This window comes from Canis lupus, chromosome 32 (genome assembly GCF_011100685.1).
Source record: "Canis lupus familiaris isolate Mischka breed German Shepherd chromosome 32, alternate assembly UU_Cfam_GSD_1.0, whole genome shotgun sequence".
In the NCBI taxonomy this organism is placed as follows: Eukaryota; Metazoa; Chordata; class Mammalia; order Carnivora; family Canidae; genus Canis; species Canis lupus.
In genome coordinates this window covers 37,196,880-37,214,940 of record NC_049253.1, presented here as the reverse complement: position 1 = coordinate 37,214,940, position 18,061 = coordinate 37,196,880, and the positions used below count along the sequence as shown (strand labels likewise).

Genomic DNA, 18,061 nt, shown 5'->3' with positions numbered 1-18,061 from the left:
AGAGAACTCTAACTAGGAGCCCTTTAGATTGGTGTCCTGAGAGTAGCAAGTAGCCCAGGACGCTCAAGTGATACATCGGGCACATCTGGCACTCAGGAGCAATGACTCTGTAGCACTTTCTACCTCATTCAGTCCTCATGACAACCCTATGAGATAGTTGCAGGTCATTGTCCTGGATAATTTTCTTTGAAAGTGCCATATGAAAAGTAGGATTTCCAGTCTTTACCAAAAGGCCTTCTTCACAAGTACAAATTGGTATTTTAAAAAATGGTCCAAAGTTCCTATAACTTGGATTTAATGCTTGTCATGAAAAATGTGGTCACTTGGGTGCCTGGGTGGCTCATTCGGTTAAGTGTCTGCTTTTGGCTCGGGTCAGGATCCTGGGGTCCTGGGATCGAGCTCTGCGTCTGGCTCACTCTTCAGCGTGGAGTCTGGTTCTACCTCTGCCCTTCCTTCCTGCACGTGCTCGCTCGCTCTCTCTCTTTCTCTCTCTCTGGCTTTCTCTCTCAAATCTTTAAAAAACAAAAAAGAAAAGTGTGGTCCCTTGATTAGTACAATAAAATAGACCCATCCTACAACTTTCTCTAAAACGAACAGCTATCAGTTTTCTCCCTGGCTCCTTTAAGGCCACCAAGTTCCAAGACTAGTTAGTTATAAAAGTTGACTAGAATCCCACTCTCTGGGATTAATAGTTAAAAACCAGTTTCAAGGGATGTCTGGATGGCTCAGCGGTTGAGCATCTGCCTTCGGCTCAGGGCCTGATCTGGGGTCTGGGGATCGAGTCCCGCATTGGGCTCCCCACAGGGAACTTGCCTCTTCCTCTGCCTGTGTGTCTGCCTCTCTCTCTGTGTCTCTTATGAATAAATAAATTAAATATATATATTTTAAAATACCGTTTCAAGATGTCTCCCTTAAATATCCCTCACTAAGGAATGTGTCCAAAATGAACTAATGCTCAAACAAAAAACCCAAAAAAACAAAATGAACCAATGCTCAATACTAGTGGCTCAGCAAAAGTCCCTTTGCTGCTTATTCTGTCTCTACAGGGATTCTCTGCCCTGTTTGTGCTCCAGGAAACCAACTTGCCAGAAATGCTTCTCCAACACTCCCTTGCCCCTCGGCTTCTGGTCAAAATTGGCCAAACTGATGGGAGAGAAGTTACACTGTGTCTATCCCTGCCCCCCTACTCCCCATTGCCTTGCTATGTGTGGTTCTGGTTGGTTCCCTCCTGAGCCACAGCCTCTCTTCCACAGTCCAATTCACAAAAAGTTCTGGTAACAGCATCCTTCCCTTGCCCTGTTAAGTGTAAAAGCAGTAATGATTTCATCCTCTTTCTAGTCCTAGGGTCTTCATCATCAGTCTGGATTCCTTTAACCTAATGCTGCCTACACTCTGTCCTTTAAAAAAAATTATGAGAGAGCGTGCATGAACGAGGTTGAGCGAGCAGAGGGAGAGGGAGAAGCAGACTCCCTGCTTAGCAGGGAGCCCGATGTGGGGCTTTATCCCTGGACCCTGGGATCAGACATGAGCCAAACCACTCAGGCTCCCCTGTAAATAGTCCCTTTTTAAAATTCTCCAAACCCTCTGAGTATGCTATTTCTGTTCTGCCAGAACTCTTATTAAATGGTCCTTAAATTCGGTGCCATTGGCCATAGTTTTCAGATATAATTCAAAGACAAACACTTGAACTCAAATCATGTCTTCATTTTAAGTTTGCCCATTGCTATCAGCAGCAGCATGCTGATAAAAGTTCAGACCAGCGTTTGGAGTCAGCAGAGGCCTGATTTGTAGCATTTGCTGCTTTTCTGTTGTATACGCCCCACCATGGCCAATCAACCTACCACCACAGTTTCCCTGAACGTGGAGTTGGGGAGAGATGCACAGGATCTCAACTTCATACAGAATTTCTACTACACAGATATACTAGACATAAATAGCTTCAAAAAGATCAAGAACAGTAAAATGTAAAATATTTAGGAAGTTTGGGTGTCTTTGTTTTTAACATAATTTATTCAATTGTGCTTATTTAGTACAATGTTTAATAATGGCTGGATTTGCTTGCAAAATTCCTAAAAATTTAGCAATTTGCTTTTGCATGTCAAGCCAGCCTCACCACTGTAAGAGCAAATATATTTCATATCTACAACCACTTGGTCAATTAAATCTGCCTTTATTAGTTTTTACCTCCATTCTAGCACATATTTTAAATATACCTTAATAATTTTGGTCCAAAATCTTATATTTGTCTTGCAAATTATTCTATTTAGAGAGGGAAAAGGTGATATAGGAAAAATTAGCTTCTAGAAGAAGTTTTAGAAAAACTAGAAAGTAGTTCTATGTATTTAAAATGGTGAAAATTTCATCAAATCATCTTTTCTGAGTTCTTTTTCTTACAAACCTGGTTTCTGAGATCCTAACTTTTATCATTATTATCATCCAACATTTCCTTCTGGGAAAATTCATCCTTTGAGGAAAAAAATATTAGCTTTCTAATGATGCCATAGCATGACTCCAGTCCAAAAGATGGTAACTGGGCAGTTGTTAAAATAAGAATAATTTTAAAAATGGTTAGAGTATACTTTGCCTGGGGTGTCTGGGTGGCTCAGCTGGATAACCAGCTGCCTTCGACTTGGGTCATGATCCTAGGGTCCCGGGATCAAGCCTCACATCAGACTCCCTGCTCAAAGGAGAACCTGCTTCTCCCTCTCCCTCTGCAGCTCCCCCTGCTCGCTCGCTCTCTCTCTCTCTGTAAAATAAATAAAATCTTCAAAGTTGCCATCCTGAAACCAGATGTTAAACCATGAACCTGAAATAATTAAAATAAATCCTACATTAACACCACCTGTAGCTCATTTCCTTCTGGATGTAAATCCAGCCCTATGACTTCCTGGTTGTGTGGCACACAAGCTGTGCAAGTTACCGGAGCCCTCCAAGCCTGTCTCTAAATTTGCAAAACAGGGCAGTGCGGGTGGCTCAGCGGTTTAGCGCCGCCTTCGACCCAGGGCGTGACTCTGGAGACTCGGGATCAGGATTGAGGCCCACGTCGGGCTCCCTGCATGGAGCCTGCTTCTCCCTCTGCCTGTGTCTCTGCCTCTCTCGCTCTGTGTCTCTCATGAATAAATAAAATTAAAAAATAAATAATTTGCAAAACAAAGCTAATCACACTAAATCTAAACTGGTTAGTAAGCATGAAATAACACCATGTCTGCAAAGGCATTCATTACTCAATGTCTGGCGGAAATAATAGGTTCTCAATAACTATCCACCTCCTGCCACTATGCTAATTCCAGAATTTTCCAGGATGAGACGGTACTTAATAGTTTATTGTGGCAAACTCTGAACGGGAGTCAGGAGTTACAATGCACAATGGAAGGCAGAACATTGTCACACCTTCTCTCTTGGAAGAAAGCCCATCATGACTTTAGCCTTATGAATCTGGCGGGCTCCCATGCACTGGCTTTTTAAGCAAGGCTGTTTCTCTGCTTTTTCCCAATGCAGCTCCTCTTCCATTTAAGTAAGGATATCATCTTAAGGCAGTGGTCCTCAAGCTCTAGGCTGCATCAGAGTCACCTGGAAGGCTTATTAAAACAGTAGGTCTGGGATAAGTCTGACAGAATTTGAACTTCTAACAGGTTCCCATATCCCAGCCCATAGAACCACTGCTCTAGAACTTTCTGAAGCCCAGCAGCCTCTGTATTGGTAAAGGGGCATCATGTATTATCCACTGGAAGACTAGAAAAAAAATTCATTCTGACCATTCAAGTTACTGTAGATAAAGCAAACCAAAAGCTTACAAGCAGCTAAATGACAACTTACTAGTTCTAATCCTTTTCTTAAAGTGAATATTTTCACAACTTTTCTCAGAGTAATAGTAATGGCAGTAAGGTAACCTTAGTCTGTGATTAAGAAAAACGGGGCACACTAATTTCAAATGAGAAAGAAAGAATTGTTTCAAACGATAATGTTAAAATCCTTCCGATTGCATTGCATACTTCCTTGACTGTCCCAGACTTTTAGTGTCCCTTTTCTTCTACATCCACAAGTCCTTTCCCCAGAGGTTAGCATTATATATAACAAATCATAAAACATAAATGAATTACTGACTTTAGCTTCCCAGGAGCTGGTCTTGACCTCAGATTATAAATTCATTGATATCTGAGCTCTGTCTCGTTATGTCCCTTTAATCTTCCATAGCATTGACCACAGTGCTATGTATTACAGGTAGTGTGCAGTCAACAAATATTTACAAATGAATTTTAACTAAAATAAATCCACACCTCTGTTTTGATCAAAAAGCAAAAAATTGAGAAAACAAGGTCCAAAACTGTAAAAATGTACTGCTTTTGTGTATTTGTTTTGCTTGATTTTGCTTAAAAACAAAACAAAACAAAACAAAACAAAAACATGAAAAGGCTAGACAAGTAGTTAAAGAAAGAAAGTGCTTACCTGAAGGGGCAGCAGTGAGTAGAGGGGATGAGGCCGGGGTGGGGGCGGGGGAGGGGTTTGCAGGGTGTTTCAGAGCCAAGACTTTGATGTACATTTTTTTAGAATTAAAAAAAACCCAACCGTGCAAGCATCTTAAAATAAAGTTTTATTAACCGAGGAAGTTGAACTATTCTTTTTCTCTTTTAAATTTTCTTAGCTATAACCAGATTTATTCAATTTCTGTTTGGCTCTGATAGAAAGCTCAAACTGCACTGCTTGGAGGGTAGAAGCACCCAGGTGGAGGTCATGCCCACAGGAGTGCTGTGTTTGTTTTCTACTGCTGCTGTAACAGATTACCACAAATTTAGTGGCTCAAAAGGACAAAAGTTTATTATCTTACAGTTCTAGACGTCAGAAGTCCAAACTGGGTCTCAGTAGGCTAACATCACAATGTCAGCAGGCTGCATGCCATCTAGAGGCTTCAAGAGAGAATTCATTTCCTTGTCTTACCCAGTTTCTAGAGGTTTCTGCTCAGCGTCTGCTCCCCTTTCCCCCATATAAGGACCCTTGTGATTATACTTGGCCCATGTAGATATTCCAGGATAATCTCTTTATATTTATATTAAGGTCAGCTGATAGCAACCTTAATTCCGTCTGCAACCATAGTTCTTCCTTGCCATGTAACATAACATATTAAAGTTTCTGGGGATTGTTTTGGCCATTATTTTGCTTACCATACATGTCCATCATAATTTGGTACAGAATTTTGAGCCACAGAAGTCAGAATACCCAAACCATCTGCCCCTCTCCTACTGCTGCATGTCAACCAACATTTTGCACATGGGTCACTTTTGTTGAATAATTTCCTTCCAGAAATGGGAGGGACCCATAAAAGGCAGTTAATCTATATTTCTTCCCTTGTCTTTTTTTTTTTTTTTTTTTTTTTTTTCTTCCCTTGTCTACTGAGCTAACAAGGGATCATGAATAATGGAAGTTTCTCTTATTAGAGAATGTGACTGTAACTGTGGAGCTTTTGAACATAAAAGAATAGTTTCACTTAGATTAACGGCTATTCCTTCCTCCTCCCCCTCATTCCCATGGGAGCCTTGAGTCAGCCTTTTGGCGTTATGTGTAGATTTGTTATTGTACTGATTAAGATAAGCTTTGGAGCAGGTCGACTGAGTTTGAATCTTAAGTACATGATTTACTGGCTGTGTGACCTTGGCCCAGGATCTTACATTGTACAGTTTCTGCAACTCTTAGAAATAATACATCATAGGACCTACCTCATTTGGTTGGGGTGTTAGTTAAATAAGATGATGTGCACAACACATTTGGAACAGCACCTGGTATACAGCTGGTGCTTAAAAAAATTAACTAAATTGTTGAATATTTTGTTGTTTCAAAGACCAAAATAATATTTGATGGTTTACCGGTTGAGCTCTTTTTCTTAGGAAAGTCATATATCCATGGCTAACACTCTCCTGGGATGTTGAGAGCTTCAAAACTCCTACCTGTCCCCAGACCTGAATATTGGATGTAGGAGCTTCTGTAGTTGTCCTTGTTCCATTTGACAAAGTTCGGCCACGTTGGAAGCTCGCAACCCCTCCTCAACACCACTCAGTATACGGCTAAGATGGGTTAAGGTACTCTTCAGAATTATCCTCTGCCCACCCACCCATCCATCCCACTCAAAAAGGACTGGCCATCCTATTTGTTAGATGTTAGATGTTAGAAGTCATGGTGCAAGCAAGGGCTTGAGAAGTACTTGTATAGTCGCGTGTGCCCTCTTGTACTCTGACATCACCAGAAGAGCTTCCACCAGGTAGTGTTGCCCTTTTAGCTTGAACTTAGAATGAGCACATGAACAGAGCTACCCCAGCCCCCAGATTCTGCAGATCTGAGAGAGTAGTTGACTTCTTTCAGGCCCTTGAATTTCAGGATGGCTTGTTATATAGCATTATGGTGGCAGTAGCTGATACATCCGTCCATCCTCTCAAATTTTTCACAATATTGTCCCACTTGAAAACTAATCTTTGGGATACCTCGGTGGCTCAGTGGTTGAACTTCAGCTCAGGGTGTGATCCCAGGGTCCTCGGATCGAGTTCCACATTGGGCTCCTTGCATGGAGTCTGCTTCTGCATCTGCCTGTCTCTGCCCCTCTCTGTGTGTCTCTCATGAATAAATAAATAAAATATTTTTTTAAAAAAACCTGGTCTTTGAAGTATCCTAATCTGGAAGCTTTTCATACCTTCTCCTAGTAACCACCTGCTTCCTGTACCAAGCATTCAAGTGTTTTCTCTTTTTTCTTTCCTTATTTTATTTTCAAGTGATAATGTCACCAACTCATATGCCTGTGAACAAGAAACTATGTACAATAATGCTCATTGCAAAATTATTCATAGTAGAAAAATACTGAAACAATGTAATGTCCACCATCAGAAGAAGGATGGATGAACCATGATGTAGTCCTAAAATGAAATATAATGCAGCAGTTAAAATGACTGTAGCTATTAGAGTAGCTAGCATTGAACTAAAAGAGCTAGTGGAAGACTATATATCATGATATAATTCCTTAAAGTTTAAAAATCTACTGAAGGGTGTAATTTAATATTTATGAACATATCAATATTTTGAAACAAGTATAACCACATGCACAAAAATAGTAACTGAGTTTATTGTTGGGTTATCTCTGGAGAAAGAGGGAAGCAAATAGATCAGAAAGAGCACAAAAGGAACATCGGTTGTATCTATTTACCTTTTAAAATATCTCAAAAACATTCTAAACGAAAACAACATAATATTTAAGCTCTGATAAAGCTGGGTGATGAGTACACAGGTAGTCAATATTATTCTGTCATTTATTCTTGTTGGTATCTCTAAAATATCTCATGATTAAAAATTTTATATAGTAACTTTTTAAGAAGAGATTGTGGGAGTTGTTGTAAGCTGCTAGCTATGGTCTGAATGTATCTCCCCCAAACTAATACATTGCGATCCTACCCTAACAAAGCAATGGCATTTGGAGGTGGGGCCTTTGGGGTGATTAGATCATGAGGGCAGAGCTGTCATGAATGGGATTTGCGCCCTTATAAAAAAGGCCCCAAAGAGCTCTCTTGCCCTTTAGGCCATGGAAGGCACAGCAAGAAGACAACTGTCTTCAAACCAGGAAGAGGGCCCTTACCAGACATGAAACCTGCTGGAGCCTTGATCTTGGACTTCCCAGCCCCCAGGACTGTGAGAAATGCCTTTTGTCACTTAATAAGCCACTTAGTCAGGGGATCCCTGGGTGGCTCAGTGGTTTAGTGCCTGCCTTCGGCCCAGGGTGTAATCCTCGAGTCCCGGGATCGAGTCACATGTCGGACTCCAGGTGCATGGAGCCTGCTTCTCCCTCTGCCTGTGTCTCTGCCCCTCTCTCTCTCTCTCTCTATCATGAACAACAACAAAAAAAGCCACTCAGTCTGTGGTAGCCTGTTAGAGTAGACCAAACGGACTAAGTGCTCTTCTTGGCGTTCTGTGTCAGGTCGTTCCCAGCCCCCCCCCCTTTTTAAATTTTATTTAAATGCAATTAATTAACATATAATGTATTATTGGTTTCATAGGTAGAGGTCAGTGGTTCATCAGTCTTATATATCACCCAGGGCTCATTACATCACGTGCCCTGTTTAATGTCCATCACCCAGTTACTCCATCCTCCACCCCCTCCCCTCCAGCAACCCTCAGTTTGTTTCCTAAGATTAAGAGTCTCTTACGGTTTGTCTCCCTCTCTGATTTCATCTTGTTTTATTTTTTCCTCTCTTCCCCTATGATCCTCTGCTTTGTTTCTTAAATTCCACGTATAAGTGAAATCATATGATAATTGTCTTTCTCTGATTGACTAATTTCATTAAGCATAATATCCTACAGTTCCAAAAAGAATCCTATAGTTTCATCCACATCATTGCAAATGGCAAAATTTTGATGGCTGAATAATATTCCATTGTGCATATATATATATATATATATCCCATCTTCTCTATTCATCTGTTGAAGGGCATTTTGGCTCCTTCCACAATTTGGCTGTTGCTGCTATAAACATTGGGGTGCAGGTACCCCTTCAGATCACTACATTTGTATCTCTGGGGTAAATACCCAGTAGTGCAATTGCTGGGTTGTAATGCAGCCCTGTTTTTAACTCTTTGAAGAACTTCCATACTGGTTTTTTTTCTTTTTTTGGGGGGGGCGGAATCACTTTATTCTAATTAATTCACAAATGATAACATCACAAAAGGTGACTTAAAGAGGCACACAAACATCTGCCCAGCCCCAAATTCAAACCATTATGGACTTCTTTACTAAGAACACTCTTTTTCATTCCAATTCTGAAGAAGTCTGTATTTAATGATGAAAGAGAGGTTTAACTGGTGGTTTTACACTTTATATCTTCACCATTAATTATTATGCTAAATTAACTTGGTCATGAGAGATGATTTTCCATATCCTCAATTTGAGTTTCTTGATTAGGCTAATCCATTTGCAAATCTGCACTGAGCACGTCGCTGAAACCTTCACAAAGCTTAAGGTCACCCTGGTTCTGGGCACACCCCAGGAACTGTTTCATCTCAGAGTGGCATGGGCCAAACTGCTGCTGCTGGCATGCTGGCTGGGTTCCCCGAGGCTCCTGGTAAGTGATGTCAGGCCTTGAAGGCTCAGCATCACTTCTTCCACCGAAGCCCCGGGGATGGCAGGACCTATCATGTGCCTGACACCAGAGCCCACAGTCAAGTCGGCTGCAGTGGTTGCCATTTGGACCACCAGACCTGGCTGCTGGGGTGCAGTACCAGGTGGGCCAACAGCAGGTGGTGGAGCCCCTGTCTGCGGGTGAGCTGCTGGTGCTGGTCTAGGCGCAGCTCTCACCTGAGGTGCCTGGCTGGCCGCAGGGGCCGTGTGGGAGCTGCCGTGGGGTGGGCTCCCATGCAGCATGGATAATCGGAGCAGCACAGCATCTAAAAGTTTGTAATATTTTCCAGAGTGGCTGCACCGGTTCACATTCCCACCAACAGTGCAAGAGGGTTCCCTTTTCTCCACATCCTCTCCAACATTTGTGGTTTCCTGCTTTGTTAATTTTCCCAATTCTCATTGGTGTGAGGTGGTATCTCATTGTGGTTTTGATTTGTATTTCCCTGATGGCAAGTGATGCAGAGCATTTTCTCATGTGCATGTTGGCCATGTCTATGTCTTCCTCTGTGAGATTTCTGTTCATGGCTTTTGCCCATTTCATGATTGGATTGTTTCTTTGGTGTTGAGTTTAACAAGTTCTTTATAGATCTTGGAAACTAGCCCTTTATCTGATAGGTCATTTGCAAGTATCTTCTCCCATTCTGCAGGTTGTCTTTGAGTTCTGTTGACTGTTTCCTTTGCTGTGCAGAAGCTTCTTATCTTGATGAAGTCCCAAGAGTTCATGTTTGCTTTTGTTTCCCTTGCCTTCATGGATGTGTCTAGCAAGAAGTTGCTATGGCTGAGGTCAAAGAGGTTGCTGCCTGTGTTCTCTAGGATTTTGATGGATTCTTGTCTCACATTTAGATCTTTCATCCATTTTGAGTCTATTGTTGTTTATGGTGTGAGGAAATGGTCCAGTTTTATTCTGCCACATGTGGCTGTCCAATTTTCCCAGCACCATTTATTGAAGAGACTGTCCTTTTTCTAGTGGATAGTCTTTTCTGCTTTGTTGAAGATGAGTGGGCCATAGAGTTGAGGGTCCAATTCTGGGTTCTCTGTTCTGTTCCATTGATCTATCTGTCTGTTTTCTGTGCCAGAATCATACTGTCTTGATGATTACGGCCAGCCCTCTTGGTTGTTGTTTAACTCGGCCTCTTGAACAAATCCCAGAATTTACTCCACCCTAGAGTGGCAGCTGCTTCTCTCTGGAAAAGGGCACCTGTTCTCCCCTGACCTCCATTCTTTGCTTTTGCCCTCAGACGTTTGTTGGTGGACTACTGCACCTTTAACTGCATTGCTCTAATGTGAAAAGCAAAGCACCGGTAGCTGCAGTGGTTGCCATTTGGGCCACAATACCTGGCTGCCGGCGTGCAGCAGCGGGTGAGCCTGCTGTTGGACTGTGAAATCCAACTTGCAACAACCCAAACCCCACAATTGTCCCAATTCCACCTCACTTTTGAAGCCCAAGCGGCAGAGACTCTAGAGTCTCCCTATAGGATTTTATTTTATATATTTTTTTAAAGATTTTATTTATTTATTCGTGAGATGCAGAGAGAGCAGCAGAGACATAAGCAGAGGGAGAAGCAGGCTCCCTGCAGTGAGGGTAAGCCTGATGTGGGACTTGATCCCTGGATCCCGGGATCATGACCTGAGCCCAAGGCAGATAGATGCTCAACCACTGAGCCACCCTATAGGAGGTGCCCCTCCCTATAGGATTTTAATTTCACTTCTCTCTTCGGATTCATTGTTTCTGGAACCTGCATAGCTATGTTTTTAGAGGACGAATTAGATCTCTGTGCCAGTCTCCCTCAAACACTGTCAGTACTTCCCTATTCCTGCTAAAATATGCCCAAATACCTAAAGTATGTCATTCAAGATCCAGCCCTGCCCAGAGGAAAGGTACACAAAGGCTGAGGCCAGTGCTGAATCCCAGTCATGACACTTTTTTAGTCAAGTGGCTTTGGGTAAATCACTTGACTTTTCTAAGCTTGTTCCCTCTGCGGCACATTTTGATAAAAATTGCATCCCCTAGAGTTCCCTTGAGGATAAAAGAGGGGATGCGATAGGGCACTAAGTCCAATGCCTGATACTCAATAAATGGTAGCTTCTACTGCTCTCTACTACTCCCTCCAACACACAACGACCCACAATTCCCTCAACACAACCAGGGCTTTAGTTTTTAGCCTCCTGCATTTGATTTGTTATTCCAGATGCCTAGGATGCCCTTGCACCTTGTTATCTCCCCACCTCGGTGGTTCAAATCCTCATACTAGACGGCCAATAAGCTTAGCAGAGGAAGGACAAAACTACCCGGGTTCAGAAATCTAGTTCTCTCACTTCCTCCCTGTATGACTTTGCCGAAGTCACTCAATCTCCGTGTCTACATTTCCTCGTTTCCGAGACGGGGGCAGTCCCGGTGCAGGTATCCCCTGGCTTTCCAAAGTGCTTCTTAGGCCTCGTGGCCGTCACCAAATGCCGCGATTATCAGCACCTGTTTTTGCTGAGCGAAAGAAGAGAGGGAATGGGGCAAACCCGGGGATAATCTTGAGCATTTCTTTAGCAGAGGCCGTCGGAGAGGGAGCAGACGGGGCGCAGAGGGCCCCCGCCCGAGCTCCTGGCCCCGGCACGCTCTGGGCATCTCCGCCTCGACTCGCCAAAGCTTTGAACCAGACCCAGGAGCACCTGTGCTGCGTTTTGATTTGCTTTTGCATCTGCTGGCAAGATGCGTCCGAAACGTCAGAGAAGCGTAAGAGAGGTTATGGGGGTGCGGGTGGGGGTGGGGGTGCGGGTGGGGGTGGGGGGAGGAGGGTCTGGCGCGCCCGCCTCCGCCGCTAGCAGTTGCCACTCTAGGGTGGAGTAAATTCTGGGATTGCTTCCTCTCTCCACGACGTTCCGGCCTCCGACGCCTTCGCAGGAGCTCCGGGGCCGTGGCGGCGTCTCGGACACCCGGGGCCGCGTCTGCCTCCCGGGGCGGCTGCACGGGCCCGCCGGGGCGTGTTCTGGCGGCGGAGCCCGACCGCGCCTGCCCCGGGGTGAGCGCGGGGCCCCGTGGCCGCCGGGTCCAGGCCGAGCAGCCGGGCGGGCCTGGAAGCCGCGGGGCCTGCGCGGACGCGGGCGATGCAGTCGCGGCGAGGAACTAGCGCGAGGGAGGGGCTGGACCCCAGGAAGTCGGCTTCGGGGGGGAGGGGGCGGGGGAGCTCGGGCACCACGCGGGGGAGGGGCGGGGGGAGGCGGGGGGGCAGGGAGGGTGGAGGCGGGAGGGGCGGGGGCGGGGGCAGGTGGGCGGGGACAGGGGTGCGGGGGCGGGGGGTGCGGGGGCAGGGCGGGTGGAGGAGGGAGGGGCGGGGGGCAGGTGGGCGGGGGCAGGGGCAGGGGGCGGGGATATGGGGCGGGGGCAGGGGCAGGGGCGGGGGGGCAGGTGGGCGGGGACAGGGGTGCGGGGGGTGCGGGGGCGGGGGGTGCGGGGGCAGGGCGGAGGGAGGAGGGAGGGGCGGGGGCAGGTGGGCGGGGGCAGGGGCAGGGGGCGGGGATATGGGGCGGGGGCAGGGGCAGGGGCGGGGGGGCAGGTGGGCGGGGGCGGGGGGCAGGGGTGCGGCCGTCGCCGAGCGCCCCGCGGACTGCAGCACCCCAGGTACGAGCTGCGGCCCCGCCGGGGTGGGGGGTGGGGGGTGGGTGATGGGGTGGGGGGGCCGCTCCCCTCCACTCCCGCGGGGCTGCAGGGCGGGGGCCCCCGGCGCGGGGCAGCGGAAGGGCGGCGCCCGGGAGGGTCGTAGCGGCGGGAGCGCCCGCGCCCTGGTCTTTGCCCTCGCGGCCGGCGCCGCGCTCTGGGTCGGAACCGCCCCGGGGTCCCGGGCGGGGCCGCTGCCGAGCTCCGAGCTCGGAGCCGGGGCTTGGGAACCGCACCCGCCCTCGTGCGCCTTTTCTCCCCTGCCCGGAGACCGTTCATTTCAGTTCACCTGTTTCATTTTTTGGAGGCGGAAGAAGGGAGTAAACGGAGCGACTTAACTCCTCCTTGCAAAGACTCGCCTTTCCTCCGATCGCAGCGCAGCCGGGGTCAGTGCCCCCTCCCCGGGCTTTGTCGCTCTGCCCCGACTTCAAGACCGCCCTTGGGGGATCCCCGGGTGGCGCAGCGGTTAGCACCTGCCTTCGGCCCAGGTGTGATCCTGGAGACCCGGGATCGAGTCCTGCATGGAGCCTGCTGCTCCCTCTGCCTGTGTCTCTGCCTCTCTCTCTCTCTCTATCATAAATAAAAAAAAAAAAAAAAAAAAAAAAAGACTGCCCTTGAGGACGGACAGCCGTCTTTACACCTTGTTTTATCGACATCACAAAGATGTGACTCATTAAAACATCGTTCTCCAAAGATCTCACCCTGGGCCCTATGAAGGCAGAAAACCTCAGAGGGACAAGAAAGGGACTTTCAAGGTGACAAGAAACCCAGACACTTGTTCTCAGAGCCGTGGGGCTGGTGCAGAGCCATCTGCTAAGAAATAGGGAGGGAAGATGGAGTAAAGGAAATGATGTAGATGTTCAAACCCCTTCCTGAGAAGGATGTTCAAAGTTCTGTTGTTAGGTCCCTTGGCCTCCGCTGTGCAGGGATTTCTTTACCTCTTACAATTGAAGTCAGTAATAATTATTAATAATTTACAGAGTCTCCCAGATCATCCCATATTGAACATCAGCTGCGGCGGTGTGGGACAGGCACCTGCTAAGGCAGACGCAGGGGAGTTAATGTCACACCTGTGGAGTGTGACTGTCCAGACTCAAAAGGGGGACACTCACCTGCTGTGTGGCTGGTTGGAACATCGTTGCTACCGTCTCTGTGCCCAGCCTCTTTTTTTTTTTTTTAATTTTTACTTATTTATGATAGTCTCACAGAGAGAGAGAGAGAGGCAGAGACACAGGCAGAGGGAGAAGCAGGCTCCATGCACCGGGAGCCCGACGTGGGATTCGATCCCGCGTCTCCAGGATCGCGCCCTGGGCCAAAGGCAGGCACTAAACCGCTGCGCCACCCAGGGATCCCTGTGCCCAGCCTCTTTATGTGCAAAGTGGAGATGTTATCGATGACACCTAGCTCCCTAGCCTGTTGTGAGCTTACAGTAAATCATTCATTCAATAAGTATTTTTTTGCTGCCTTTTATGCCCCAATGAACGAACATGACAAAAACTCTTGTGGAATTAGCCTCCCAGTGCTTTTTATGTTACCTGGCACATAGTGAGAACTCAAAATGCCAGCTGATATTATTACACATAGGATTTCAATCTATGCCAGGAGCAGTCCCCTCGCTACCCTTTCTACTGATGCGGAAACCAAAGCTCAAAGAAATTGGGCTTTAAGAGGCAAAATCAGAAGTAGTGACACCTTTTATCCACTATGTATCTAGAGGGATATGGTGTTACACCTGGTAACCAGAAAGCCCACTGCCCTGGGCTACAGAGGACCTGAGAAAATCAGGCTAACCATCAACAGGGACAACTAGTGTAATTTCCTACTGAACTTTGTTCTGGGGCTATCATTGAATTTTTAGAATATTTTGTTCCCAGGATTGGTGGGAGCAACTTGCACTTCTAAATCAACCCTGGAGATATGCCAGCATGTTTGGATAATGTCTACATATGAGAAGCGCCTGGGTTCCCAATAGGGCTCCACCTAAAAATTGCCCTTTTTACCGCTGTGGCCTACCAGGAGCTAGGCTGCCTCCTCAAAGAGCAGGCAGGTCTGTTTGTAACAGGCGTAGGCTTGGAGCCTTGTAAAATGTAAATGAAGATAACACAATCAAACACACAGAATCGAATTGAAGCCAGCTAAAATTTGCTTGGGGATGGGGTCAGGGGAGACCATTTCTGTTTCTGTTGTTGTTCCCCACGATGGTATCTATCCTGGTTAAAAGAACTCAGGAATCAACATAGTTCTGTTGGATTTTTAAACGAGTCAAGAATTTGCTTTCCAGGAAACATGTATGTAAACCTCTTAAGCACACGGATTTTTTTCTCTTTTGCTTTGACCCCTTCCCATGTCCAGCACAGCCCCTTGTATATAGTAGGTGCTCAGTAAGTGTTTGCTTAGTTTGATGTTAGAGACACATTGTCTTACTGAGGTGGTTTCTCTTTGAATGTTGACTTCTGTTTTCTGGAGAATCTAAAGATTAGGGCTATCCTGAGATTATTGTATTCTGAATCCCATATTTATTCTGTTTAGTAATCTTTTTCTTTTAATAGGTTAGTGTGATCTTAACTCAAGCAAAGGTGGGATATCATGGCTTCCATCTGGGTAAGTAAAACTCAAGCCTTCATAATACAGTAATTTAGTCAACTCAAAATACAGAAAGTCAAAACTTAAAAAAATTTTTTGAAAGTTGATAAAAGGTTGATTTGAAAATATAACGTTCCAAAAAAGCTAGGGGATGTCTAAAAATAATAAAATATAAACAGGTATTGTAGAGGTACATGTTTAAAATAATTTGTGATGACACTGAAGCAGAGGTTAATAACAGAGTAAATTCAGTAGGTGATTTGGGAGTTTATATGATAATATTTAATTTCATATTAGGAAAAGATGGCTTATTCGATAAATAATGTTAGGGAAATTTCTAGCCATTTGGGTAAAAATAAATCTGTATTCCTTCCCCCTTCATACACTAAAATGCATTCCAGATGGATAAAATACTGAAATGAAAGAGATGAAATATGGGTGAATGTTAAAAAGTATCGCGGAGTAGGAAAGACAGTTACAACCATGACACAACCAAAAGCCTAAAAGAAAAATATTGATCTACTTAACTGCATATAAACCGGTAATAAAAAGACAAAATACTATGATTCCATTATATGAGGCATCTAAAGAAGTCAAATTCTTAGAGACTAAGAATAGGGTTGTGTTTGCCAGAGACTGAAAGGGATTTGTTTGCTTAATGAGTAAAGAATTTCAGTTCTGCACAATGAAAAAGTTCCGGAGATCTGTTTCACAATAATGTGAATTTTCTCACCACTGCTGAACTTAGGCTCAAAAATGGTTAATGTGGTCAACTTCCTTTTATGCACATGTTTTTGTTGTTGTTCCCATAATTTAAAAAGCACCCCTGAGATTTCTGTACCTATTCTGTTCTCTTTTGCCCTCTTATACACAAAAGCACATCACACCTAAACACAAATAAGCAATCAAGTAAGTCCGTGCTTTTCACCAAAACTCTAGATCAGTTTGTTGTTCCCAGGGGATGGTGAGTTTATTGGAGTGATGTGGTCAAGAGAGAAGCCTTTGGCTGCTGTTGTAGTACATTGCGGGTGAAGATCAGGAAGAGCTGGTTTCCTAGGTCTGTGTATGCTAGATGTTGCAGCCCTCTCATTGCTTCAGAGGAGTCAACAATCTGTGTGGCATAACTATTTCCTCCGGAGATGTTGCATATATCTCTGGTCAGGCATGTTGTTCTCCTACTTAACCGCTGATGAGAAACCCTGATACCTTATCGCTTTGTGCTCTTTGGACCAAGGGCCCCTGTAGGTTGCCCTTCGGTCCATGGCAGGCACTCGGGAAACCTACAAATTAGGACGTCTAAGGAGCATGACAGGTGTAGGGGTTGCTGTGGCTGTTGCCTTGGAAGTGGCAGGCAGGTGCTTAGGAGCCCTGGGGGTGGCGGGGCCAGCCTCTTGTCCTGCGCACATCTGGGCGGTCCTCGGTCTCCAGGACTGGGTACCTGATGCCGCTGAGAGTGGCCCCGCCTTCCCGCTGGTGGCGGCCTGCACGTGGGAGGTGGCAGGTAGTTTCCACTGGCCGGGTCTCCACTTAGTGAGCACAGTTAGACCCTCGCCATCGGCCCTGGGCTCCACGCCCACCGTCTTGGGGCGAACCAGCCGTTGTTGTAGCGGTTGTTGAGTTTGGGTTGTGAGGCTTCGGCTTCCTGGCCCGGGGCTGTGTGTCCTGCTCCTCTGCATCCGGAGCTGGAGCGGCTCTGACCGCCTCCGTCGCGGGGCGCCCGTCCCACCAGCGCAGCTGCAGCGGACTTTTTGTTAAGGTGGCATAGCAATGTCTTCCCCATATGTGCCTCCCAGGGTACTGGCTTTCTCAAGCAAATGTTCCAGGCCCTTTGCTCCTTGGCCATTTCCTAACTTCCTTTTACCATTTGTTTGAATCCTCACTAAGTATTTTTATTATCCTACTAAAATTTTTCTTTTTTTAAAGATTTTATTTATTTATCCATGAGAGACACAGGCAGAGGGAGAAGCAGGCTCTCCGCAGGGAGCCTGACTCAGGACTTGTTCCCAGCACCCTGGGATCACGACCTGAGCTGAAGGCGGACGCTCAACCGCTGAACCACCCACGTGCCCCCCTACTAAAATTTTTCCAAACTCATAATCACCGTAATCATTATGAACTGTTATAACATCTTAACTTGTTATATATTTCCCTTCCCTACTCCAAACTTTATAAATCAGGAGAGGGAATGGAGAGCCACTCTGGAACCAAGGGATAAAAGACATTTTACAAAAATGTAACTTTACACAAATGTGATGCCTACAAACTTTGTCTTAAAAGAGTTCATCAAAAGGGTAGTTAAACACTTAAAGCAGCAGGTACCTGCTGCATTGGGCTCTCCTGGAAGAAGGAAGACAGTTCAGCCACAATCTCAGGTCTTCTTTTCTTGACTCTCTAATTGGTTAAAAGGCAGGCTCTTGGATATGACCTGGAGCAAGTAACCTAGTCTCTCGCTGTCTCTGTTATTTCACCTGTAAGTGGGTATAACAATAGTACCAACATCATTTAGTGCTTGTAACAATTAACCCAGATCGTGTAAAATGCATTAACAGTGCCTGGCACATAGTGAGCACTCAGAGAATGCTGAGTTTTAATCGTTATGATTTCCATATGTTATTTAAAGGCATATCCCATACTAATTAACATCCCTGCAACTGTTTTAGTAAAGGAGCTTCTGCCTAACTCCTGGGC

At 45.8% G+C, this 18,061-nt stretch overlaps 1 protein-coding gene and 1 pseudogene across 4 annotated transcripts in view; one reads left to right on the top strand and one right to left on the bottom strand.

Moving 5' to 3' along the window:
* Positions 1 to 8,568: 8,568 nt before the first annotated feature.
* On the bottom strand, positions 8,569 to 9,531 carry LOC100687190 (annotated as a pseudogene).
* A 1,929-nt stretch (positions 9,532 to 11,460) lies between these two features.
* Positions 11,461 to 18,061, top strand: part of ANXA3 (annexin A3) — a 43,504-nt gene continuing 36,903 nt past the window's right edge. The window contains exons 1-4 of one of the 4 annotated variants that reach the window (XM_038582338.1): positions 11,461 to 11,545; positions 11,684 to 11,869; positions 13,098 to 13,176; positions 15,340 to 15,391. In XM_038582338.1, coding sequence (XP_038438266.1) covers positions 15,377 to 15,391 — 15 coding nt within the window. In that variant the 5' untranslated portion in view covers positions 11,461 to 11,545; positions 11,684 to 11,869; positions 13,098 to 13,176; positions 15,340 to 15,376. Of the gene's footprint in view, positions 11,546 to 11,683; positions 11,870 to 12,058; positions 12,156 to 12,685; positions 12,755 to 13,097; positions 13,177 to 15,339; positions 15,392 to 18,061 lie in introns of those variants that run through there. The other 3 variants (XM_038582340.1, XM_038582339.1, XM_038582337.1) reach the window with 3 other exon arrangements.